The sequence below is a fragment of the Filicampus tigris genome, chromosome 21 (genome assembly GCF_054856515.1).
Source record: "Filicampus tigris isolate MCC_2025a chromosome 21, RoL_Ftig_1.0, whole genome shotgun sequence".
Taxonomy (NCBI): Eukaryota; Metazoa; Chordata; class Actinopteri; order Syngnathiformes; family Syngnathidae; genus Filicampus; species Filicampus tigris.
Genome location: NC_141237.1, coordinates 9,333,366 through 9,359,311, shown reverse-complemented (window position 1 = coordinate 9,359,311; position 25,946 = coordinate 9,333,366). Strand labels below are relative to the sequence as shown.

General features: G+C 39.8%; 4 protein-coding genes across 8 annotated transcripts in view; 1 reads left to right on the top strand and 3 right to left on the bottom strand.

Annotated features, from left to right (window-relative positions):
* The window catches only part of ahrra (aryl-hydrocarbon receptor repressor a), a 58,598-nt gene extending 54,058 nt beyond the window's left edge, over nt 1-4,540 (top strand). For both annotated transcript variants that reach the window (XM_086020895.1, XM_086020896.1), the window contains one exon: nt 779-4,540. In XM_086020895.1, the coding sequence (XP_085877021.1) occupies nt 779-1,898 (1,120 nt within the window). In that variant the 3' untranslated portion in view covers nt 1,899-4,540. The remainder of the gene's footprint in view (nt 1-778) is intronic.
* A 4,393-nt stretch (nt 4,541-8,933) lies between these two features.
* On the bottom strand, nt 8,934-12,324 carry pigm (phosphatidylinositol glycan anchor biosynthesis, class M). Its single transcript, XM_086021122.1, has 8 exons — nt 11,937-12,324; nt 11,547-11,720; nt 11,228-11,348; nt 10,867-11,104; nt 10,285-10,388; nt 9,948-10,102; nt 9,712-9,813; nt 8,934-9,553 (listed from the first exon to the last, which is right to left on the bottom strand). Exons 1-8 carry the CDS (start codon nt 12,105-12,107, stop codon nt 9,386-9,388), a joined length of 1,233 nt encoding a protein of 410 aa, XP_085877248.1. The 5' UTR covers nt 12,108-12,324; the 3' UTR covers nt 8,934-9,385.
* A 133-nt stretch (nt 12,325-12,457) lies between these two features.
* On the bottom strand, nt 12,458-19,703 carry LOC147127512 (leukocyte elastase inhibitor-like). 3 transcript variants are annotated; one of them, XM_086021284.1, is made up of 10 exons: nt 19,609-19,703; nt 18,924-19,105; nt 17,334-17,414; nt 16,105-16,242; nt 15,555-15,672; nt 15,296-15,438; nt 14,080-14,157; nt 13,876-13,965; nt 13,620-13,800; nt 12,458-13,470 (listed from the first exon to the last, which is right to left on the bottom strand). In XM_086021284.1, exons 2-10 carry the CDS (start codon nt 19,098-19,100, stop codon nt 13,244-13,246), a joined length of 1,233 nt encoding a protein of 410 aa, XP_085877410.1. In that variant the 5' UTR covers nt 19,101-19,105; nt 19,609-19,703; the 3' UTR covers nt 12,458-13,243. The 3 variants fall into 3 exon arrangements, with proteins under 3 accessions (XP_085877410.1, XP_085877411.1, XP_085877412.1); XM_086021285.1 differs by having other exon boundaries at nt 19,613-19,702; XM_086021286.1 differs by lacking the exon at nt 17,334-17,414.
* A 673-nt stretch (nt 19,704-20,376) lies between these two features.
* LOC147127511 (leukocyte elastase inhibitor-like) lies at nt 20,377-25,861 on the bottom strand. Of its 2 annotated transcripts, XM_086019931.1 has the most exons (11): nt 25,828-25,861; nt 25,342-25,557; nt 24,702-24,892; nt 24,221-24,370; nt 22,879-23,019; nt 22,426-22,543; nt 22,011-22,147; nt 21,671-21,748; nt 21,411-21,500; nt 21,141-21,324; nt 20,377-20,904 (listed from the first exon to the last, which is right to left on the bottom strand). In XM_086019931.1, exons 3-11 carry the CDS (start codon nt 24,882-24,884, stop codon nt 20,666-20,668), a joined length of 1,320 nt encoding a protein of 439 aa, XP_085876057.1. In that variant the 5' UTR covers nt 24,885-24,892; nt 25,342-25,557; nt 25,828-25,861; the 3' UTR covers nt 20,377-20,665. The 2 variants fall into 2 exon arrangements, with proteins under 2 accessions (XP_085876057.1, XP_085876059.1); XM_086019933.1 differs by lacking the exon at nt 25,828-25,861 and having other exon boundaries at nt 24,702-24,889; nt 25,342-25,400.
* Between the last annotated feature and the right edge of the window lie 85 nt (nt 25,862-25,946).

Here is a 25,946-nt window from a genome sequence, read left to right as displayed (position 1 = left end):
TCTCATAGAGGAGAACATCAACATGCACAACTAAAAAAAATAACCTCAATTTGCCATATAGGCCTGTTAATGTTCACTGGTAATGCGCTAGCATGCCAACGATATGATGCCAGCAGATTAGCACTAGCGTGCTAGGGAGCTAACGATAGTTTACTACTTGCAACAGCATCGTAAACAGAGTGCAAATGATTGCAAATATGTTACCTCACCGTACACATTTACTAGAAAGGTGCCAAATCGCTTCATCCATTTAAGTTGAGAATCGATGCACGATGAGATTGTCCTGCATTAGTTCATAAACATGCACTTCTGGCTATCATTGATCTTGTGGCTGTGGATGTTTATTCTGTTTTCAATTTTCAGACACGAATCTTGGAAAAGATGAGTCACGTTTTGAATGACTCGCTCATGAGTTTATGTGAACTAAAATCTCAATATTTGTCCTTTGAGTCATTCCTGTATTGGTTGTGAGTGACACCAAGTTACATTTTTGGAGGCCACAAAAGATATTTGTATTACCTTTACATACTGATTTTTCTTTGGCTTCCAAGAGTAGCAAAATAGATAACATATACACCAATAGCTGAAAATCCATGAAATAGAGAGCCAATAGAGAATATATTTTTATATTCTACGTATTGTAGTATCTGTGCGCTAGATTTGTGCCTTTAAGAGGCGGGGCCTTGTGTGGCGGTACTGCGAATAACTCTCTGAATGTATGTACCAATGTACTTTGATTTCCCCCTCATACGATTTGTCATGCTCTTCTGTTTTACAGAGAACGAGGGGAACAACTCCGAAGGCACTCCTTCAGCGGAGGAATGGGCGACGTGGCAGACCCTCTCCTCCTCTCCTGTCCGACCCCCGGCGGCACCCAGAGGGGCCACCACACTCCATGGACCCCACTCACCAAAGATAACCTCAAGTTCCGCCCTGATGGCTACTACAACCAGGAAGAGCCCCTCGATTTCTGCAAGTCGTCAATGTCTTCCCATAAGGGCCTCGGCCCGGGTCTGGGGAGCGGCTGGCCCCTGCGGCCAAACTCGGGGCACCTCAGAACGGGCCAGGGGGTTGGCTACATCCCGACTAACCGCCTGAATAAAGCCGGCCAATACGGGAAGCCCTACCGCCTGTCCCCCAGTTGCCACGGCGGCAGGAATGGCGAGGTGTTTGTGTCGAAACTCTACGGGAGCCTGCAGATTCCCTCGGACCCGGACGCCTACTGTGTGGATTTAGTGAAGAGTGAGAACGGCTACGGCGAATGCTACGACGGCCATTTGATGCCGCCGATCAAAGTAGAGCACGACTCCGACTCGGATAACGGCTGCGATCCCTTCGGGCGACCTTGGGCGCATCGGGATCCGGACGCTGTCGACCGTCGCTACGGTAACGGGGCGTACGACCCGAGCTCCGGCATCCAGCTCAAATCGGAGGCGGATTACTACGATCTGCAGTATTCGCCCTGTCAGCGGGGCAAAGCGGGGATCAGCCCACCCTACAACAGCGACAACTACCAGAACTATGCAGTGAACAACAGCGGACGTTTGTTGAAATGTGACAAAGACTTGGGGAGTAACAACAACGACAACAGTCAGTTCAGCCCTCACAGACTCTCTCACTCCCAATGCAGTAATCAATCGCTCAACCTCATTGACTCGCACGTCTACCAACAGGAGCCTCAAAAGCCCTACATGCAGCAGGACTTCAACAAGCACGGCACTTACGAGTTCAAAGGTCACGGGCTGATCCATTCCATCAAAAGGGAGCCCATGGACTCCCCGCCGTGGTCCGAGGGCGGCCATGACATGAGCCAGCCCATGATGCTTGGGCCAAGGAACATTATGCCGTGCGTGAGCACGGGGCACCACAAATCGAGCCCTTACGTTTATATGCCCTGAAAAAAAGGGAGCCGCGCATCACCCGCTGTCATCGACCACACGCGCGCACACAAATGCAGTGTAGTATTCCTGTTGTCCGACACACGTAGACCAGCATAAAAATGCAACGTTCTCCCATTTGCCGAAGACGGGACAAACGAGGCTCAGGCTCTAAGCGTTAGTGTTGCGACAATCGAAAAAAACGGAATCGGATTGATGAGTTCGTCCTTTGTAAGTTCCGAGCACTTTGGGATTTCGTGACAATGATCGTGTCCAGACGCAGCGTTTCTTTCATGTGTCGTGCACACCCATTGTTGGACGTTTCGCTGTGATGTTGTCAACCAATTTGAATTTGGTCCGCAGCAGTTGAGATGACTCACCTCTGCCACTACTCACTTCACTTTTTATGTCCCAATGTGCTTGAAGATCTTTGGACCTTAGTGGTAGTTTTGCATGTTTTAGCACTTTAACTACAAAACGCCCACAAATGAAGAACACTGGGTTTGTTTCTATGCATTACAGCAACAAAATACACAAGCTTGCAAAGACACGCAGTCAATACACGATGGATCGTTTCAGAATGGGTCAAACATATTAAGCGGGGCCTCTGAGGTCAAGCGCAATCACGTCTGAGATGTTGGTCCACTTGTTTACATTTACGCCCTCTTCCCGCAGAAAAAGATGAAAGTGTCATTAATCCATTCCAGGGTCAGACTGTAGCCATCGTAACATTAGACAAATTACAAAGTTGCACAAGTAGTATGACTATGCCTTCCTATGCTCTTTAAACTGCTGTTTTAAAAGTAACCCAAATTGGGTGGCACAGCGAACCCAGCACTGGATCCAAAAGAGACAAAAAAAAAAAAAAAAAATGCTGTTATTTATATCCAGTTGGGATAATTGGGTTGAGAATTTGACCCATCACGCTGAGTCAAGATTTTGATCCAACAAAGGGGTTAAAAACTACCCATTATTAGTTAAAGCAACCAAGAAATGGGTTAGCAGGTTATCAGTAGAGCTGTTACAAATAATACACATTTCATGACCAACATTTTCAAAGAATGTTCCATGAAATTGACTTCAACTTCAGTGCACAAAACGGTCTCAAATAGCGACCAGCTTCATCTCTTCAGCCTGCCCAAATCGTCCACCCAGTCTGCGAGGTCCAAATAATCAACCCAACCTTGGGTAAAGGTAACCCAGTCTGCTCAATCCACAAGTAGCCAGCGATTTGGGAAAACAACACAGCATTTTTTTTATGTATAGTAATGTTTTTGATCTAATAGTGCCACTTTTGGCCTATTAGTTCACCATTAAACCTGACTAGTAAACTACTGTGCTGCACTAGTAACACTACTAGTTCCTACAAGCGGGCATATGTCACACACTAAGCCTCCGGGATGCTGCTATGCTGTTAAAAAAAAAAAAAAAAGTTGGGTGAACTTCATATTTCAAGCCAAACAAACTACGATAACATTTTGAGGTTTGCTGAGAAAACGCCGCAAATTGTTTTGGAGCAAAAAACTTGGCTTGCTTTGCCGCGCTAACGAACATTGTAAATGTCAATAATTACAAATACAAGTTGTTCCTTCCAGAGTACTTTTCAAAATCCAAACAAATCAAAAGTGGACCAGCATCCCAGAATGGATTCCCCTCTACAGAAACCTGACAGTATTATTGAGTCGATATGCAATTTGCAGTTAACTGACCAAAACATGTAAAAGAAGTGATTCTGTTGCAGCTTTAAATATTATTCACTACACTTGGTTAACAAATGAAACAGACGAGAGTACATAAGGAAAGCCATAAACACAAAATTGTACTTTGGGTATGAGTTAAAGGTGTCCATGAGTGTGAAAACATAAATCATGTAAGACATAATGTCCACTGTGAGTGTCAAAAAAAAAAAAAAAAGATGGCGAAGGGTTAATTTAAACAAGTACATTTTCAATGGCATTTTTTTTTTTTAATTCATGTTAGTTTAAAATGAAGGAGAAGATCGTCTCTTGCTGACATTTTAGTCTTTTGTCAAAGCGCACAATAGCATCTTGACCCTAGAAATAATATTGTTGAATATTTTCACGTCACAACTTATGTTGTACAGTTTGGTGTTCACTAAAGATCAGCTTTTCATCGCAGATATGACACCTTTTTTTTTTTTTTTTTTTTTTTTTTCCTGTTAATGATGTGGTTCAGTCAGAAAACAATCCACAATTTTGCACAACTAAACAAAAAGCACCAAATGAATTCGACGTCACAGCCCCAGTTCGGTGGCGCTACTGTGGTAGTTTCAAAAATTGCACTACTGAGAGTAGTTCAGTTGAAGTTCTTTTTTTTTTTTTTTTTTTTTAATTAGTCAACACACACTTGTACATTGTGTCACTGTATTGAATTTGTCTTGCTCAATGTGTGTGCTCATTTCAATAAATGTTTGATGATTCGTATTTATTGTAAGGCAAAAGTGTATAATTTAAAAGCTGCAGTTTGAAGGCTTTTGTCTTTGTCCAAGGTCAATCCATGTGGCTTTTTCTTGCTGCCATTTTGATAACCGTAAAAAAAAAACAAAAAAAACTGCCCTACTTGTGTCATTGAGTAGGTAGCTGCAAAGTAGTGAACACGGTGTAAATATGCAATGTCTTCCAATGTTTCTACGTGTTTTTTTTTGGAAAATGAGACTTATCTATTAAAAGACTTTTCTTTATATGGAAAACATGACAGTTGTGGTTCTATGTGTGGCAAAAATTCACAAAGATTGCTGGACAGACAATTAAAATCAGTACAGATGCAATTAATAATGTCATACATCCAGTCCTGAAAATCTTATATTCATCAATAGGTGCTGCTGTTTTGGTTAGCAACAGAGTTCGGATTGGCTCAGGGTTTAAGTCGGTAATGTTAGCGTGTGATCGCAACTACAAAAGCGTTTTTTATCACACTTGGGCAAGATTTCTTCCAAGAAGGAGGCCCAAGACTTTTCTTGATGGAAAGACTCTTTTAATGGATTCATGAATTGTACGACTTTACAGGATGGTTCGTTTTGTGGTTGCGCTGTACATTTTTCAAATAACTAATGATTCAAATCAATTTTTCATATTACTCCATGAAATGCACTCATATGATAGTTTCACATGCAACGCACATCAAACCTAGTCTTGCATAAATGGTAATTCCACTAATCTATTTAGTGGCTTTTGAATTTTTCAAGTCGATGAAAGTTGGTCTCATCCTTCAGATTTGTGTCTCTATTAATAATAAATAGTGGCCGGAAGACAATAGAGAGTATCTGTAGCCACATGCCTGTATGAACATTTTTTTCAAGCTTTAAAGTTGGCATGACAGCTCTTTCTCCTTTCCATGATCGAGGAACATTACCACCTGTGTATGACGACTTGAAATATCCCTCGGCATACATTTGAGTTGTAAACGGGACTTAGGGGAGTAACCCGTCTCTGCTGGCCCACAGTCAGCGCACACGTCGCTGTTGAAATGATATTAACACGCTCATAACGCATTTACGTTAAGCAACACAACATTGAGGGCACGCAGTGGGTGCTTGGATTTATTGTCGGGGTGCTTGAGCACCCTCAAAAATGAGCTAGACGCGTGTAACAAACAACAAATAATCATTATCAGTTTCTAAATGCACATGAAATAATCAAGATTTATCATTGGCATTCATAGTACCAATGGAATTTTTGATAAATGTTTTGAACCCCCCACCCCAAAAAAATTGACTTGATTGACAATTTAATAAAACTGAAGTAACCAAATGTTGAAATGAAATATTATTTTGGTTACCTACGTTAATGATGATTTTGATTGTTATTCATTGCTAATTGTGAGACAAAATGGAATTCTGTGTTTCTGTCATGTTTTGTTGTGGATCTTGTCTCGGCTCGTTCGTTTTTTTTGGTCTCCACCTGCGCTGCTCAACACGGTCCCTCATGTCAGCCAATCAGCTCCCTCAGCCACTCGCGTCTTGTCCAGGTGTGCCTCGTTGTCTCGTCAGTTCGCTTGTATTTAGTTCCGGGCCTTTGTTGGGTCATTGTTTCTGGTTGTGTTGAAGTGCTGTTATGTGTCCTGTAGCGATGTGTCTTTTTGTTGTCTTTTCCTTTCTTTGTTGTTGTTATTTTGTTGGGCTTCTGTAATTTGACGCTTTAGATTTCTGTTTGTGGGGACCTAAATTCGTTTTGATTACATAACGCATTCCTGCCTTGCTTCTTTTGCTTCCCTGCACATGGGTCCTCTTCTTTAGCTCAACAACACAAAACCATAAAAATGACCTTGATTTTTCAAGTTTAATTTGTCACGTGACTAAGCTCATAACTTCATTTAGTTGCATGTTAAATCAGTGCTCCCCATTGAAACGTCAATACAGGCCCATCCATTTTTCTGTATGAGTGGGAAAAGAACTTTGGACAGTCCTGAACTAAAATATAACTTACAGTTCACCAAAACAAAAAGTCTTTCAGGTTTCCCCTTCTAGCTAACACTGAACGCCTGGTCATGTCCAGTAAGGAAAAACATTCTTGAATTGGTAGCTTTTATTACATGTCGCTTGGCATGAAGAAACAAAAGCGCAATAGTAAAAGCTACATGATACCTAACTCATTCTGACACATAATTCTCCACTCAACTGACTGCGTTTCTGAAGACACACTTTAGCATGAATGAGCCCTTCTTTGTGTACGTTACAAAACACACACCGCTGTGTGTCGAACATGAACTACATATGCAACACAGTCGCCTTTATGAGGGAGGAACAAGCGTGCAAATGTCATACGTAGCTTTTTTGCCTGACTCTAATTTACCGATGTGATAACGAAAAAGGCGTGCGCGGTGCTAGCTGAAAGGCTGACTTTAAATGTTTTATAATGGCGCACGCAAGCTTCCATACATCACGCCAACCCAACGACACTTGTTCTAAACAGGGAAGGGAGGGGGGGGGGGGAGAAAAGTTAGCATGATAGAGGAGTGGCGAAGACAATTAGAGGACCAGTCAAGGGAGAGGAGCAAGAAGTGAAAAAGCAAAGTGTGTGATGCTTGTTGTCGGCTGTGTGTGTGTGTGCGTGTGTGTGTGTGTGTGTAGCCCAAGACCTATAATCCTATACCATGGGAGGTTGCGTGACCGTTCATACCCGACTCTTTGCTGCTCTGCACACCATTTGTCCTAATTGGTCACACCCACTCCCTGTGTTTGTATGTGTGCGTGTGTGTTTTTCGCTCTCACACGCACGCACGCATATAGGCAGATGTAGCAATGCATACATCCGCAGACACAACAACATCCCCCAATCTCCCTGATGACAATGAGGAGAATCCTTGAGGGTATGTCACAGACATGACATGTACGCAAATGCATATTAACATGCACATATACACACAGCCTACAAACATATGGGGAACCGTCACGCAATCCACCCCCCCCCCTCCCCCCACACACACACACAAACCTACATTTAACTAATGAACATGGACCGCAATGTTTTGTCATGTCAGTAGCGTTTTTCAACCAGTGTTATAAACTACAGATGGCAATAATCTCAGTACTACAAGTACACTGGAGAAAAATCAATTTCATATCTGATGATGACGATCAGGATAGGGGCCCTCGAGGACCGGAGGTGGTGACCCCTGCTCGAGGTGACTAAAAGGTTTTAGTAACAATATATGCTGAGACACAACTTCACAGTATCATTTTCAAAATGTCTGTGATCAATAAGAATTACAAGACACAGCAGCAAAATCCTCCCCCCGCCCCCTAAAAAAATGCAGATTTAAAACACATTTCAACTGTTTGATATGCCAGTTTGTCATCAAGAGGGAGGTACAAGAGTAAAAAACTATTTTTGGGGGGTGCTCAAGAGCTATTTAAAAATATTTAGGAGTCACTTTACTTCAGTGGCAATTACATTTTGTCCATGCACAACTATAATTTACACACAGAGTGCATGTTTCTGTATTTTTGTACATACATTTTGTACATTTGTACAGTGGGTCCTTCAATTTGTGAATGATCAATTTATACTTGTGATTCAAATCCTGAAGTACACCTGACACAATACCTGCTACATAAAACAATTCTACCAAAATATTTACTATAATCTTACGTATGGTTTTCAACACTGAAGGTTTCTAACTGTGCAATGTCTATTGAGAGGTGTTTCTACACTACTTTGGGTTCCTCACTTATACACTAATAAAGTAAAAATATTAGACGGTTACAATGAACCTATAACGAACAGTAAGTGCGGAAGTCAACCCAAACATATTTTTTTCAAGAATATGTTCCCAGCAGGCCCACTAGTTGAAACACACATTCTGATTTAATTTTGCGTTTGTGGAATATAAATTAAGCAGCAAAATGCACTCGTTTTTAGCCATCTCAGGGGGCGGCCATTTTTTCTGAGCCGTGATTGGTCGTTGTGAGCAGTTGTGATGTCATTTTCAGTCGACAGAAGACGAAATGGCCGCCCCCTGAGATGGCTAAAAATGAGTGGATTAACACTTATTCCACAAATGCAATATTAAGCAGAATGCCCTGTTTCAGCTAGTGGGCTTGCATAGAACATATACTTGAAAAAAAAAATGTTTACGTTGACTTCCTCTTTAAGTAACTTCATGTTACAAAAAAAAAATTCAAATGAGTTAACTTCTTTTGTTGTTGTTTTTGCTGTAACTGTACATTGTCATTTATTTAGAACAACTGTTAAGGGATCATTCAACAGATTCCTTTAAACAGTCCATTAGATTTTACAACTTTTATGATAGATTTGTACACCCTTACAACCCTTTCAGTGGTTATTTTAACATTTCAAGATATTCAGAAAATAGTGTATTCCAACCATTTTCACAGCCATCACACAGGTTTAAGAGCAAGTACGACAAGAAGGAGCAATTGGTGTTTTGGTGTATCTTCTGTATACCTGGAGTGTTCAGAGGTTACGTCAGGTCAGACGCCCAATCCGCAAACAAAAGCTGCCGCCTACTGGACAAGGCCGCACATTGCACAGATCTCAAATACCGTACAAATAATATGAACGTGGCAACTGTTACTAAGGTATATATATTTATTATTTTAAACGAAATACATACACACGATGTATATTGCAGTTTGCCCATGACAAAACATAATGTTCATTATTAAGTTTGTGCCATATATTATATGTGTCAATAACGCTAAAATTGCTTTACATAGAATGTGTCATTTTAAGGTTTGGCTGAACCTTATAAATACATTTTGTAATAAAAAAAAAAAAAACTCGTATGTGCTTTGAAGGAGTTTACAGGAAAGCCCACCTAAATTGAGTCAGTATTGTACAATGACAATCATTAATATTATACTAAAAGTTGAGAACTCGTGCACATATCATTTTTGGTGATTTTCTTGACAGCATAATTTAGATGAGGAATCAAGCATTTCAAAAAGATTGCAAACAAAACAAAGTTATCGGTCTTGACACTGAAGGTCCAGTCACAGCGGAAGGTTTTTGCACATTGATGCAAAGTTATTCAAACTTCAGTCTCTTCACATTCACTTTTGGCTTGTAATGTACGATGAGCTGCACCAAGGTGAAGCAGTTAACAATCAGTAAGAGCAGTCCGGCGAGCCAGATGAACAGAAAGGTGTTGTAGCCCTCAAACTCCAGGAAGTAAGCCGGGACCAACCATACACCCTGTTGATGAGAAGATATCAAAAATACATTTACTTACTGACAAGTCACATGATAGTCAGTTAACCACTGCATGCTCATAAACTAATGCTGGTACGCTCTAAAGTTGAGTAAATGAAAAAAACTACCTCTGACAGACATTTAATAATCAAGATCGTTACCTGTCCAAAAAACCAGAGCAGCAGAAGTCCCACTCCTTGTTTTAGTGAGAGGCTCAAATACGGGATGACCAGAGGAAGTAAGCTCAGGTACCACAGGAAGTACTACAAAAGAAAGTTGGATTTGCAAATATCATGGTCTAGTCTTTGCTACTCTGAGAACAAGGACATTTGGTAAGAGACCAGGAATATATCTAGCCTTTTTCTTGACTTTATAGTCTTGACTTTGACCTCTATACCTGTGATGTGCAGACTTTGTTGAAAGTGACAAAGATGGCCGTGTGTAGGAAACAGCAAAAGGTCAGGTCACGGTGAAAAGCCCATGACGTTACCAACAGGAGGATCAACTGCGGAAGGAACGCTGCCAGCCCAAGCCACTGACTCCAACTGCTGTCTGCAAAATATAACAGTGTAATTGCCTCTGCCATCAAGACCACTCGAACATCATTGACAAAGGTCAAAGTGCATTTTAGGTCCTGACATTTTCCCCAAAAGGTGAACCTCCCTAACATTTTGCGTGCAGTTGTTTTGTTTTTTTTTAATCATTTTAAATGAACTAGCCAGACTAATAAATACCTGCAGTAAGGTAGAGCATGTAGAAGTATGGAGAGAAGTTATGTCGAATATCTCTTCTGGTTAGATGATACAAGTAAGTCTCATGAAGGAATGTCCAACCGTACCTGAAAAAAAAAGTTCATCTGTATTTGAGTTATAATGCATAGCATACCATATAGAGTAAAACACCCTACACCTATACAGCTGTAATTTGAATGATTTATAAACATGCAATTCTATTTTGGTTGGGCTATTTAGCAAGAAGAGGAAAATGGTTATAAATGCCCCTCAGTATGATGCAGTCAAAATATGTTAGTATGAGCATGATTTAAGTTAATGAAGGAGGTGAACTTTTTTGTGTTTTTTTTTGGGGGGGGGGGGTTTATAAATCAAAACAGGTATTGTATATGACACTATAACAACTTGCACTCATCTGGAGTGTTTGTGTGAGAATTTCCATCAATTCATCCAGCAACTCAATGCATTATATTCATCACAACAAAAAAAAAAACACATTTGTCAAAAGACCAATATTAGCATTCCAAAATAAGTGTATTTAACCTCCTGACCACAACTGTCCATCAATTTGATTGTTGCTCTTACATGTGATAGAAAAGTGCTGTGAGAGCACAAAAAAGACCTCCGGCCACACTTGCAAAACAGAACAACTCCTTGTTGAGGAAACTTCCCAAGAAGCCAACCACACTCCTCCACTTATTTTGGTCTCTTCTAGTGTGTGGTGTGCGAAGAGTCAGAACAATTGGTAGCGCATAGGTGATGGGGTAGATCTTCATATGAACAGACAGACCGTACAGCAGTGCTGCCCAAATCATGCGTCGGCCTATGACAATAGAAGACAGAGACTATTAGTTAAGGTGCACTGTGTATGACGACAGAGGTGAGGTGATTCATCAACTTCAAAACTACGCATCCACCCATTTCTATTGTGTATCCATACACTTACCCTCTATACAAAGAAGAGTCCCCAGCACTAAAGTGGCCAGGATGGACTCTGCATTCCCTCGGCTGGAAACTCCCATTGGCAAGGGGTTGAGGAGCCACAGTGAACAAACCCGACGTGCTGTCTGGTCATAAAAATAAGAAATACATCGTAATTCTGCTGTGCCATTTCTTAAAAATCACTCAATAACCTAAAATAATAGTGGTGCTGTTGCCAGGGCACAGACGTCAAGAAATACTTTTTAAATGTGTGTTTTCTAGTCACTTATCGAAACTGTTAAGTTCATGATCATTTTCTGCATGAAAACCAACAGTAAACACACCTCTGAGGCAAGACCTCGCAGGCAAAGAATTCTGTAGATCAGCAGTCCGGACAGTACGTCACATAAGATGAAAAACAGCTTTCCAAACCCAATGTGGATATAAATGTTTGGAGTGAGCAGCCAGGCTAGTAGAGGTGTGTATCGATAGGTTGATCTGTTGTACGGGGATTCGCCCTGTGAACACATTTGATTTATTATGTATTAGAATGATGACAGCAGTAGGGTAAAGAATTAATGTAATTCTAAAATACTATCCATAGAAAATAGAGAGGGCCATTTTAAACTAATAATTCTATTGAATATTTATTTAAATATGTTTTGAGACAAAGAATTGAATGTGAATGGAGATGTAAACAAATCACTTATGACAGAAGCTAAGGAATAGGATACCTTAGTGGTGAACCTCGCAGCATCCGTGAAGACGTGATAGTCAATGTCAGTGTACTTCACTACCATCGTCCTGTCGTGGAAATCTCCATAAGCGACCAAGGCAAGACGTATAGCGAAAGAAGCCGTGAAGAGAACATGTTTCTCAGTCAGTTTTGATATTATCCTCTCCATCGCTCCGAAACAGAAAGTACGCACTTCTACATTAGCCAATGGTAACTACGACATCTAAACAGTCCTCGTTTGGTGGACGATATGGTGTCTTATTAAATTGCACACGAACCGATGATTTTGGGATCACATTTGCATGTTTTCATTCTCGATTTTTTTCCCCCAAAACATTCAAGTCCGGAAACAAACCGGAAGTGACGTTACTCTTGGGGTTTGGAATACCTAGTTATCCCTTTAGCGCCCCCATGTGTTCAGGAGGGAGACGCCCTTTCAGTTGATGGCTGCGAGAAGTCTAGGTATTTGTTTAAAAAACGACTTGTAAAAGTAGAAATTGTGAGTAAATGACAACAGTATGTATTTTGTGTTTTCAAACACAGTTTTATTGCATACATAAAATATTTTGTATGGATAATATAGATGAGCTTAGCTGTTTATATTTCTATAGACTTTAGTACATTATTGCACACTGTACTGCATATTCCGAATTGGTGTGACAACTTTACACTGGTGCTGATAATGTATCTTCACCTCATTATTCTCTTTGGTTACAGACAATAAATGGAGTGATGTGGATGAGACAATTACATTTGTTTTCCTAACTGTTGCAAGGATGAGAACATGTGCAAAGTATACACAGTACAGAACAGTACTGGAAGGCACCTGAACAACAGATAAGGTTCCCCCGTGCACGAGGGCATGCTCCCACAGCAAGTGGCACTCAGCAAAAAATGCAAAAGCATCTCATTACATAGGAGATTTAATCAGAGATTACAAAAAGAAGGCAATTGGTGATTCCTGCAGTGGTGGAGACTAAGTAGCCGGCTAATATTAAGTGTAACCCTGCTAAAGAAAAACAAAACAACAAAAACGAAAACAGTATACACCAGCATGGTTTTGTTGTATTTGCCTGCTGGTCTTACTGGTGTCACCACTTACTAGAAGGGCAACAGCAGCATGTTGCCTCCCAAATGCAGCCAAGATTCCAACATTCATCTGTTCGAATCTTGGCTGTTTTGTTTTGCTTTTGCTGCAGACCCTGTTGGTGACGAGGACAAAATCATGCTGCTCTATGGTATTCTATTTTTTAAACTGGGAACTGTGTTGGAAATGAAAAATGTTGCAGCGAAGCACTAAAAAGCTCACACAGGGGAGCAGTAACGGCCAGCGAAAAGGACACTCATGGACGGGTTATGCCGAATGAAGAAGAGGAAGGGGTGGTCAGCGATGAATCTGGGTGCTATCAAAGCACAGCGCAACATCATGATGCCAGCAGAAGCGGCAGCAGCCTCGGTTCCTTCCTCGTTCACCTCGACAAAAGACTTGTGGATGAATTTTGACAATACCAGGTCATTGGCAGGTGACATGCCTGAAAACAGAAGAGAAAGACAGTCATAACAGATAACATATATTCTACGCGGTTTAATCCATCATTGCAAATGGATGTATGATAAGAATTTAATGCCAGTTTTTGGATTATGATTGCATTTACAATATATTTCACAGGCCAAGTCCTACCAGAAAAATCACTCCTTCCCATGTCGAAGGCATCCACCATTCCCATGCTGACCAAGACGTTCTTCATGTCATAGTTCTCCTCCATCTTAAATCGAGGCAGACCAACCTGGACCTCGAGTTCCTCCATCTTGTCAGGGCTGGTCCACTCCATGAAGTTTTCATAGGACAGATTCTTTTCTATCTGTGGTGAATATGAAATCAAATCTAAATTTGCCTCTCACTAAGCAAAGAGCATTGTGTATCATGTGTGTCTTACCTCACTCAAACCAGTTGAATTGTCGTTTATATCAATGGGTAGAAAGATGAGCATGCTGAGTTCCTTTCCTACGTACGGCATCTCCAAGATCTGCTCGAAAAAAGTTGGGTTTTTTGGGGTTTTTTTGTACCGGTTTGGTTTTCTTGCCACAAAGATAGTCGAAAATGTCTGTGTTGTTTTTCGGGTGATAAAAGATCATAGTACCTGGCAGTTGATCTCAGGAATGAAGGTGAGGGGGAATTTGGATTTCTGATGCATCATCTTCACTGGTTTGGTTTCATTCTAAAAATAAACGGTAATGAAGATCATGAGACATCACATGCCTTGTCTTGTAATTACCATTTTGCTCTTGAGGAGACAACAGTGAGCCACTTTCTTTCAGTTGGTAGAACCTGAAGGGTAACAATAGGTAAGTTCTTTTACAAATTGTGAATTAATAAGTGTTCTGTGTTTAACTATTGTTATTATTGTGGGTGTACTGTACTTGTGGATAAATCAGGTAAGCAAAATATTAGAACATATTCAACATGCCTGCTTCCTCCTTGACACAGAAGAGGCTGTTTTTGTAACGTCACCCCCTAAATCAGGGGTGGGCAACTCCTGCACGTTTTAGATCTTTGCCTCCTCCAACACAATTGAGTCTAATGATCAGGATCAGGCTTCTGCAGAGCTTGTTGGTCGTGAATGTTAAACCATATGCACTAGAAGTTTAAAAAAAAAAAGTTGTTTATTCTCCAATTTTATTACTAACTTCAATGAGGGTTTACCGGTAACAGTTTACCATCTAATTACATGACAGCACCCGCATTAATACCTCAGGTCACGCTAGTTTGATATAAGAAGTGAATATGTAGCCCAATCGCAAGTAAAAACTGGACCTATTTTTTCCTCCGTGTCATATTCAGTCAAAAGAAATCTCAAGATTTTAACTGTTGAAAACATCCTTATTGAAAAAGTCAAGTTTATTTTTACCAACGAATTGCATTATTTGAATATAAATACTGTAAGTAAATATCAGTGCCCTTTTGCTGCATAAGGCCCCTTTTTTTTTCTTGCTCATGAGTCGCCGCACTGGTTTTGAATGACAAGTTCAAACAACACAAAGCAAAGTTCACCCTCATTTTTGTTCCATTTGTGAATCATTTGTCAGTTACCTTAGACCGTGTGGGCGCGCCTGCAATTAAGCAACGTGAAATTTTGCACGTCTGAACCCAACACTGCTACTTTATTGCAACCCAGATGAGGGAATGTTGGCGTGAAAGTACTCGGCTTTTAACAAATGGGCGGAGGTGTGTATCACGAACAGGAAACCAGGAAGGAAAGTTCACAAAGGATTCAACCAACATTAAAATTCGCATTGTTCTTGCTGACTGTGAGTCAGTAAATATTTCATCTGCAGATCGTGTCTCTGCAGTGTTACCTTGCTCAGCCTGAACTGGGCGTCGTGTGTTGAGCTCTCCTGAAATTTTTTATCCCAGTTCCCTTTAAAGTAGATGGCATTGACCAGCACCAGCCTGGTCATGGTGTTCAACACACCCTGGGCCAGTATGTCCTTAACTTTACCTAGGAAGCAATAGAGGCACAATCAACAGCGTACTACTCTTTTTTTTTTTTTCTTAAATGAAAATAAAAAAAGGGGGGGTGGATTAATCAAGAGCATAAAGTATGTCTGTGTATACCTTGTGTCTCCTTCTCCACCCATTGGTTGATGTTGAGCCTGGCTGCCTCATGGCCGCTGATAAAGTCCACAGACTCCAACTCTGCTTTGTAGTGCTTCCTTGTGTCTGCTAGAAAACGCTGAAACCAATTAATAAACATTTTTATTTTTAGATCACGATGATGACAATTATTGAGAATGCCTATTTTATTCGGTACGCATGCAAACTCTATAGAGATCCAGTACAGGGGCCCGTCTCAAGAATGTACTATTATTTATTCAGCTAAATAAAGTGAAATATTCCATTGGTCATGTTAATTAAAATTTGACATTATCTTTGTAAAGGATATATTTTTGATGCACCTGTTATATCAGATAAAGGAAGAATTGCGTACGTTTGTTTTTAACAATAGAACAGGAGTGCTTGGCCCGGCTGTCACCGTCCTCTTTCTTCATTCAGTCACACAAAAAGCTTGAAAGATTTGTATCTGTGTCTTTTGTTCCCTTTCACCCATCTTTGAATCAACAAAACATGATTTCCTCAGAAAGGCATTGCATGCTGCGACACAAACCTCAACAAACTGGTAAGTCCGCTCCCCGTAGAGTCTGCTGGCAACACTGAGTGCATACAGTGCGCCAGGTTTGTTCAGCTCAGCCAGCAGTTTGGCAAAGCTGGCGTGAACTTCATCCTGGCCCTTGGTTTGGAGACACTGTGGACCAACGGGGCAATCAATTAGACAGTAATGCTGCTGATTGTTGACTTAAAGCGGAAGTCAAGCCAAACATATTTTTTTCAAGAATATGTTCCCAGCAGGCCCACTAGTTGAAACGCGGCATTCTGATTTAATTTTGAGTTTGTGGAAAATAAATTAAGCAGCAAAATGCACTCGTTTTTAGCCATCTCTGGGGGCGGCCATTTTGTTTTCTGTCGACTGAAAATGACATCACAACTGCTCACAGCGACCAATCTCGGCCGACCTGTTTTCTGAATCTGAGCCGTGATTGGTCGTTGTGAGCAGTTGTGATGTCATTTTCAGTCGACAGAAGACAAAATGGCCGCCACCAGAGATGGCTAAAAACGGGTGGATTAATTAACACTTATTCCACAAACGCAATATTTATCAGAATGCCCTGTTTCAACTAGTGGGCTTGCATAGAACATATTCTTGAAAAAAATAATATCTATGGGTTGATTTTCGCTTTAACAACTGAATAACCTAGGTACATAACCTAGGTTGACTTGCACATACTATTAAAATCAATGGTTAGAGATGGAAAGACAGAAAACCCTTACACTGATACAAGCACATGCAACGCCACCACCAAGTTGTTATTTTTTATTTTTTTACCCCTTTGCACAGTACGTACAAAAACATTGCTGGATTTAAAGAAGAAATGGGCACAAAAAAACAATGAGGAAAACTAGCAAGAATCCTGCTAAAGTTGGCATGCATGTAGCGAGTCTTCTTCTCTATCGTTATGGGTTTTGTGTCTGGTGCATTGTTCAACTAGAAATATTTGTCTTATCAAAATGTAGTTGTAAGCAGCCACACCAAGAAGAAACCATAAAAGAAAAAGATAGCGCCTCACTCCTTGAACTTATCACCACTGGGTGTGGAGTCCCTTAAAAGTTAAAGTCTCAGCGTCTACCAAATGAAATTGCTCCCTTATGTAATACTGATACAACCAGTGTGTCCCTATCGCTATGGACTCACCCTGCTTCAACCAACACCACCCAGGCCAGCAGTTAGTAAAGGGTTCCACATGCTTTCAATATTCTAGTTGCTATGTATTTTACCACCTTTGGCAGAAACATGGACTGGACCTGTTGCTGCATTTGCATTTGCATTGGCTCTGCCTTTGGCTCAGTGAGACCGAGAACCTGCGGGGTGCAAGTGGTATTGTTCATTGAGTCAGTCAGCAATATGTGCGCAGGATATGGCAATTCGATCCTTCCGCAGAAATGTATTCAGGCAAGTTTGTTATCCTTAGAAATCCCCAAAATATGTTGTGCAACTCTGTTACCATATTCATTGATTAAATTATTAGTACACTGATGGTCCAGATACTACTTCGATCAGTAGCATTATTTCTTGCACGGTGAGTTTTTTACTTCTTAGCGATGAGCTTTTCTTGCTCTTTTCACGACATATAAGAATGGTTACTTCATTTATGATGGTGACGGTTTCAATAGTCGTGCAGTATGACAACGTCTCATAAGTCAACCAGCATAACAGCATACATTCACCATTGAAAGTTCCACTGCACACTTTTCCGTGCAGTGGATCTAAAAAGTCAATGAAAAAAAGTGCCTGAAAGCCAGGTTTTTGTCATAAAAGTAACCTAGAATAGTTTAAATTTATTTGAGGATAATGAGAAAGAATTTGAATAGTGGCAGGTATGTGGTGAGACCCTTTCAACAAGAGTTAGGATGTGGTTAGTTAATTATTTAAAAGAAAAAAATCTCTGAATCTGAATTAAAAAAAAAACTCAATGCAAGATTTCCCATACTAAAGAAATGTGAAATTTACTTTTACTTTTTTGGAGAAAAGTCTTTCAAAAAATATATCACAGTGCATTTCTATGCATGAGATTTTTGGTGTACTTTACAAATTGTGATATTTTTTTTAATGAGGGAAATGAGAATTGCTCTTTGAATGTTATGAAGTCCACTTTCCATGCAACTGTTGAGTCAAGCAGACAATTGTTGCTCAAAACAAATAGTTGTGCCACCACAAAGTTATGTAATGTTCAGATGCTAGTTCTGCGCCCATCCCTATTTTACATCACTGCCAACTGCAACTACAAATAAAAACACATTCCGAAATAAATGAAACTTGTCAAGAGATCATACGTTTATTACAGACTGCAAGTGCATTTCAAAACGTTCGTTGACACACACATCTTGCCCAATGTCCTTGCACTTCAGCTGCTGTCAGCAACTTAACAGAAATGAATGTTTCTTAACACGGTTTGAAGTCATGCATGCACACGCAGTGCGGCCTTGACCAATCAGGGTGTGGCTTTACTTTGCCAATCCTTTTGTGAAATTACACTTGGTGTTTGCAGAATCAAGTTTCACCTACATTCCAACTACTTCTACTGAATAGATCAGTCTGCTGTTTTATGGGCAGGGCCAAGCCTCTGGTGACACACTGCCAATTGTGAAAAATGATGTCAGGAAATGAGGGACTATTTTTGACAGTGAAACTTTTCAAATATTTGGCACGCTATCCTTCAAATCAAGAGGACCAATGCAAGAATACATTGATAATATTAATTTCAAGTACTTTAATAGTGCAATTTTATCACAAAAAAAGAGGGAACTGGTTCATGAAGAACAAAGTGATTATTCATAATGTGCATGCTCGTGTGCGCGCGCGCCCACTACCTCTGACATCTGCGCGGCTGTGTTGCCCCCCGACCCGAGCATCACCATGGCCAGGGCTGAAGAGATGCTGAAGGGGGAAAAGAAGACGTTTGCTGTCTTGTCATTATCGCTCAATTTTTTCAGCAAATTCAGGGAGAAGTTGGCGTTGGCCTTTGATAGAGGGATAGATGATGCCATCGTGTCTGCAAAAAAAACAACAACAAACAATAAAAGTACGGAAAATAAACCATCATTGAAATATTTTTGTTATACAGTTGCAATTCTCTGTTAAATACTCTAGACTTAGACGTTCACATGAGATAAACATTAGAGATAATCATGGTCAAAAAGTTAAGAGAACCAGCGCTGCAAGATTTGAGTAAACGATGTAAAAATAAAAAGACTTCAAACTCAAGGATGGGCGTTTGGGCAAATGCTGCTTGCTGTGCTTGTTTCGCGATCGTATAAACGTTTACAGAAAATGCCAAATGAAAACTGACATGGCAGTTGTTGGGATAAACTGGTCGTTTGCAGTGGTATTTTTTTCGGAGCTACACATTTACATGCACATTGCACTGTAACTTATTGATGATGCCTTGCTGACTTCCTGGATGCAATTCAAATTAGAGCACAGAACCATTTGTATATAGATAATAGTACGCTTGCTGCGATAAACTAGAAAATTGTTCAGAAGAGAATGACTTACTTACTGACAGACGCGTTTCCTCGAGCAGTCAAAAGAAAAGACTGGTGCTGTCAAGTGTTTATTTTTTTCACCGACACGCCCAGAGACTTCAGCTTCCGTATTAATGACGTCATTTCACGGAAGCAGAATGGAAACAATCCACGGTAAAACCCAATTGCAAACGGTCAGAAAAATAAGACAAAATCCCCTAAAAAAATTAATGAGCGGCAGTAAACAAAGATTTTTTTTTTTAAATAGACATGTTTTATTCTTGTTTAAAAATGTAATTGCTTACTTCGGTCTGGCATTCAGCACCAAAACTAGTGAAAAAAATAACGTCAAACGTATTTGTTTTATTTGTGTTTTTGCAAGAACAAAATGTATTCATTAATTATTATTTTATTATCAGACACTTCTTATTTTCACAAAATGTTGCAAAATATTTCTTTCCACTTTACCATTAGGTACCACTTTGCGTCAATAAATACCGATAAAATACATTTACGTTTGTGGTTAGACAAAATGTGAAGAAGCTCAACGGGGTTATGAATACTTTTGCAAGCTACTATTTTTCAGATTCATTTCTTAAAAGAAGATATGAAAGCAGAACACGTGAAAGAAGATAAAGAAGTGTTATGGGAAATTCAGTGCGTTTGGATAAAAGTAATGTGCAAACATCAAATGCAGGTTGAATGCCATATTCTGGAGTGATTTAAAATGACCAAATTGCTTGTTAAATGTCGCAAACAAGATTTTAGCACATACAAATAACTCAACAGACAATAGTGATGGTAAAGGCTGCACATAAATATTTATTCAACTTCTTGCTACCGCGCCTTTTTGATGGCATATCATAAAACCACCAGACAAAAAAATCCCAGACACTTCCCACTTTGTTACTGATGAATGAACAACACTATTAGAATTGTTGGTTAATGTTTGAACAGAACATAGTTTCTTGTTTCCAAGTAGATAGATATGAAGATACTTTATTCATCCAGTAAGGTGAATTAAATGATGAACTATGAGAGCTAACATTCTGTTAAATGAATTCATTGTAGAAATACACAGTACACGCTCACTCAGGAGTGGTGTATTGACCAGCAAACAGGATTGTCTTGGAGGCGTTATGTCGGATAAAGAAGAAAAAGGGGTGGTCAGCGATGAAGACTTTGGGGACTTTAGGTGCACCTATTGAAGTGGTTACCACAACAGCGACAGCGGTGGCTGCAGCAGCCTCGGTTCCCTCCTCATTTACCTCCACAAAAGCCTTATGGATGACTTGAGATATTGCCAGGTCACTGGCCGGAGACATGCCTAAAACAAAAACAAAATAAATACGTCTACAGATGGTGCTCAAAAATAGTTATTTGTGTCTGTGCTAGAGCAGCATTTAGTTTTACATGTGCTGCTTTGTATTTTTTTTTTCATTTATTCCCCATTGATTGCTTAAATGCAAAAAGGACTTTATATTTATTAAAAGGACTTTATCTGTATTAGTCGTCTGGTGAGTTCCGGAAAGATGCGTCAGACATGATTAATGCACTTCTTACCAGAGAAGTCACTCCTTTCGCCGTCAAACGCATCCACCATGCCCATGCTCATAAGGATATCCTCTAATTCGTAAGTGACTTCCATCTTGAATCGCGGCAGGCCCACCTGGACCTCAACTTCAAGCTCCATGTTGTTTGAATCCGTCCACTTCGTAAATGTATCATAGGTGAGTTCCCGCTCCAACTATCAAGGTGACAATTATCAAATCAATTAAATTGGTTAATATTATGCATGTTGCTTTTTCATAATAAATATGTCATGTGTTTTACCTTCTCCAAGCCTGTTGTGTTATCCTCTATTTCATTGGGCAGGAAGATGAGCATGCTTACGTCTTTTCCTTCATATGGCATCTCTAGGACCTGTCCAAAAGTTATTTACATTTTCATTGAAAGAAAAACTGATATTTCCATCAACAAGTAAACATGATTAAGTTTATGAAAATTCTACACACATTGGTTTAATCAATGTTGTTGGGGAAGCAATGGATATTCAAATAAAATAAAATAAACATAAAAACGTATGTTATTACCTGGCAGTTTAACTCTGGGATGGCGAGGAAGTTGAATTTACTCTTCTGGTGCATCATCATCACTCGCTTAGTGTCATTCTAAAGTCGAAATAAAAAATGAAAATACGTACTAAAAAATTGCACATATGAGACTTTGAAGCACTTTAAAACATGCTTTAAAAAAAAAAGATTTAGATTACACACCAAAAAACATTAAGTCCACACAGAAAGGTTGGAATTTAATTCAATTATAGTTGCATGGATGTTGATAGAGTACAAGCCTAAGTATAAGCGAACGTGCAGGTGGAGAGTGTACGATTTATGAAGCATATTCATCTTCCTCAGTGTTGTAAAATTATACCTTGTTGATTCTAAACGGCGCTTCAAGAGTCGATTCTTCCTTGAACTGTTGGTTCCATTTGCCTTTGAAATAGATGGCGTTGACCAACACTATCTTGGTGCTGTTTTCCAGCTTCTTGAGCAGGTTCTTGATTTTACCTGGAGGATGTTATTGACATTTAACATTACGTTTTGGATATGAAATCTAGACACAGATGCAGCACATGCACGTAATGTCGAAGAAAAGCACATGAAACAATGTGACAAATGAAGGATGACGATGATATCTTTTATTATAAATTAGTAGATTTAAATTGAAAATGGGATTGAGTCCAATTGAATGGCATGACGTACTGCCAAAATAATAAACCAAAAATAAAGACTGTTTCTCAATTCTGTGTGCCGTAAAATTTATGTTAAAAATGATAGCGCTGCACCTTGTGTTTTCCCTTCCACCCAGCTGTTAATTTTAACTTTGGCCGCCTCTGCATTATTCTTAAAATCCACAGACTCCAGTTCAGCTTCGTAGAACTTCCTGGTTTCTGCAAGGAAGCCCTGGAAAGTACGACAACGTGAAAATGTGCACAGATCAAGTAGTCAATCAAGTAGTCGTATATAATCGTATATAATATGTTATTTGTTGCCAATAAATGTTTCTCCGTTACTACACGTGCTTAACGATCAAAGAAAGAAAGTGTGACCTGTAAACTAGATAAATTAATAAATGTGTTCCCCCCGACCCCCTTTTTTACTTGGTTTCTATCTGCTATCAATGCATCATAATTGATTTTACATTTAGGGTAAAAATGTAACCATGCAGTAGTTAGTTTGTGTGCAAAATATAACAATAATTCTTTCTCCAAATGATAATTAACACAACATACACGTACCTCATCAAACATGTAGGTTTGCTCCCCATACAGCCTGTTGGCAAGGCTGAGGGTGTACCCTGTATGTGTTTTGTTGAATTCAGTCAAAAGCTGGTGAAAGTGAGCATGGACGCCATCGTCACCATCGACGCGTTGCAGAACCTGTGAGCAAATAAACGGTGTCTAATATACTGTAACATAAGTTTGCATACAGTTTGCGTGACCAGAAAAGACCAAAATATCAGCAACCATCTCACAGTGTCATATTACATTATCGCTGTCATGAACACTTTATAAGGATTTTGACTTTTTCATATGATTTGATTTGTCTACATTCTTCACTCTTGTGAACAGAATGACCAATAAGAACATGTGACTCTATCCTCGGGTATTTTATCAATGTCAGAACAAGGTTGGATTTGAAATTCATATTGTTGTGTGTAATTGATTTACCATAGCTCTTTGCATCAATTCAAATGAACGAAATTAATCCATTCCAACCCCACATAGTGCTTATTCTGGTGTATACGCCTTGGCCACAAGGGGTCAGTATAATGCAGCTATATTCACATCTAGTAAACTGCAGTTATAGTTCCGTAGTACTTTTCGCAGATGATGAAGAATGTATGCATGTGATATTTTCTGCCTACAATGTTTGTGTTCACATCTGTTGCTTATAGCCTGTCTAGGGTGTTTTGTATTTTGTGTTAGCATTGAGATATATAGTGGGCTTTCCTTTAGCAAAATCATGTGGTTGTTTGAAATACACAACCTGTAATCTGTTTGTTTTGTTTGACAGGCGTGGCAATAAACAGCTTGAAGCCTCTTGTTTGAAGTATTGTTCATAATAGGACATTCTGCTACTTGTTGTGAAGTCAACTGAGTTGATTTCCCTGCCAATGTCTTGTGCTCGTACCTTGAATATTTGCTCAGAAGTCAAAGCAAAAAAAATAAAAATCACTTCAGAAAAGGCTTACATTAAAAAAATAACGTAGCAGTTGGGTCACTCTTAAGTCAAGGGGTGTATTTTAAAATCAAGTCCAGTTCATGAATTATAGACTTTCATTACAGTTTTTGGTTTGTGTGTGGATTTTCTTATAGTGACATTTTTCACATTTTGAATGGGCGAGAGAAATCCAGGAAGCCGAACGAAATTTTGGATTAGTTCACTATATGATGACAGATACCCATTTTTTTTTTTTATCCCATTTGACTCAACAAAAGGCAAATTACATCCGGGTTTAGTTGCCAAACCCACGCTCACACGTACCGTCACAGAACAAGAAAGCATCCCACACGAGCGGCCTAAAGCGGCATATACTGTGTGTCAGATAACTAAAGCTGTAGTTGTTGGCTTTCGTACCTTTTTAAGATATAACGGCAGTTTGCTGGATTGTTGCAGCTGCCTCCGCAGCTGTTCTTGCGTCTTAATTTGCATTTTCATTGGAGACTGCATCATCATCTGTTCTTGATTTTCCTCTGTCGGTTGTTTTGCCTTAGTGAAGCGGAGGACCTGTCGGCAGAATCAAAGTCAGTTGCATGCACGTGAACCCTTGAAATGACCTGGATGTCTGGTCATAAATCATGGTTGGATTTCAATTCGACTGTGCAGTACATATAGTAAAGTAATGACATTGGGTTTCATTCTCTCTTTGAGAATTCAAACTGCACAAAATACAGTTCGTAACTTGATTCCACACCTGTTATGTTTCTGTTGCGATACGATTCATCGCCCACAATGGTTGGTAAGCATCCAGTTGTAATTTGAGTGAGTGCCTGCATCAGCATGTTTGTTGATATGATGGACTGGTCTTTGCACAAATGACATAAAGTGTGCGGTTTACCTCTGACATTTGCGTGGCTGTGTTAGCCTTGGCCCCCAGCATCACCATGGCCAAGGCTGAGGAGATACTGAAGGGGGAGTTGAAGATGTTCTCCGCCGTATGCTCCTCATCGAGCTTTTTAAACAAAGCCAAAGCAAACATTGTGTTGGCTACGTTTGGAGGATTTGCCGTTGCTGTTGCCATTGCGTCTGCTAGAAAGAAAACAAAGAGCGCTATTCCACGGACTGACACATAGCTTGACACATACTTTGAAATTCTATTTGTGTATCGACACTATTGTGTCTAAGGTCTCTGATAGCCACCTCATGCATACAGTATGTTTAGATTTGGATATGGTCACACACAAATAAACAAACACATTTTGATCAAATCAATGTAAAAATGTAAAGCAACCACAACAATTACACTGCTCGCTACTGAAGGGACAATGACATAATTGGCTTTATGGTTTTAATGATTTAAATTCTATTAACTGTTGTTAAGATTCGGAATTATGTGTCTTCTAATGAACCCAGAATTAAATTTGACCAAGAACTACACTTGATTCCCACTTCAACACTCAATGGACTAAACTCATATCAATCACTCATTGTTTACTTTTTATATCAATATGTTTAAAAGGACAATATGCTGTACTTACAGAGAGTCTGCCTCAAGACAACAAATTATTAAGCAAAACTTGTTGTGGCAGACACTACCGGTACTTGTGCTGTTATACACAACTGCCACACCCAAATAGGTTTCACCACTTCCACAAAGAACTGCTTCACACCCAGCAGTGGAATGGGTTTGGTCTGTTCCACTGTCAAACCCAAAGGCTACCCCTTTGTAGCCAAACGCCCGAAGCTGGAAAAGTCTAGCGAACAAGAAGAAATAAGTCAGGTATAGTAATGCACTGTAATCAATTTAAGACAAATCAATTAATAGCAAAAGCACAGTGATGAATAAGCTGGATGTTCTGTAAAGTTTTCAGAGCTTCAAGCGTGTCCGAAAAGTTCCAGGCCTGGTGTCGAAAGTCAAACTTAGATTTCAAATCCAATGTACCAACTACACAATTATTTTAAAATTAATTATCCTGGAATCGAGCAGAGTTTCCCATTCTAGCCTGCCACGCCTTCATGCACACCTGCAAGTATTCTTCCAAGATCCTCTACAACTTTGTCATCATGGCCATTTTGGTGTCATCCATCTTTAATAGTCACGGCATTTTCCACTTCGGCTCCATGCCCCCTCCCCTTTACAGAA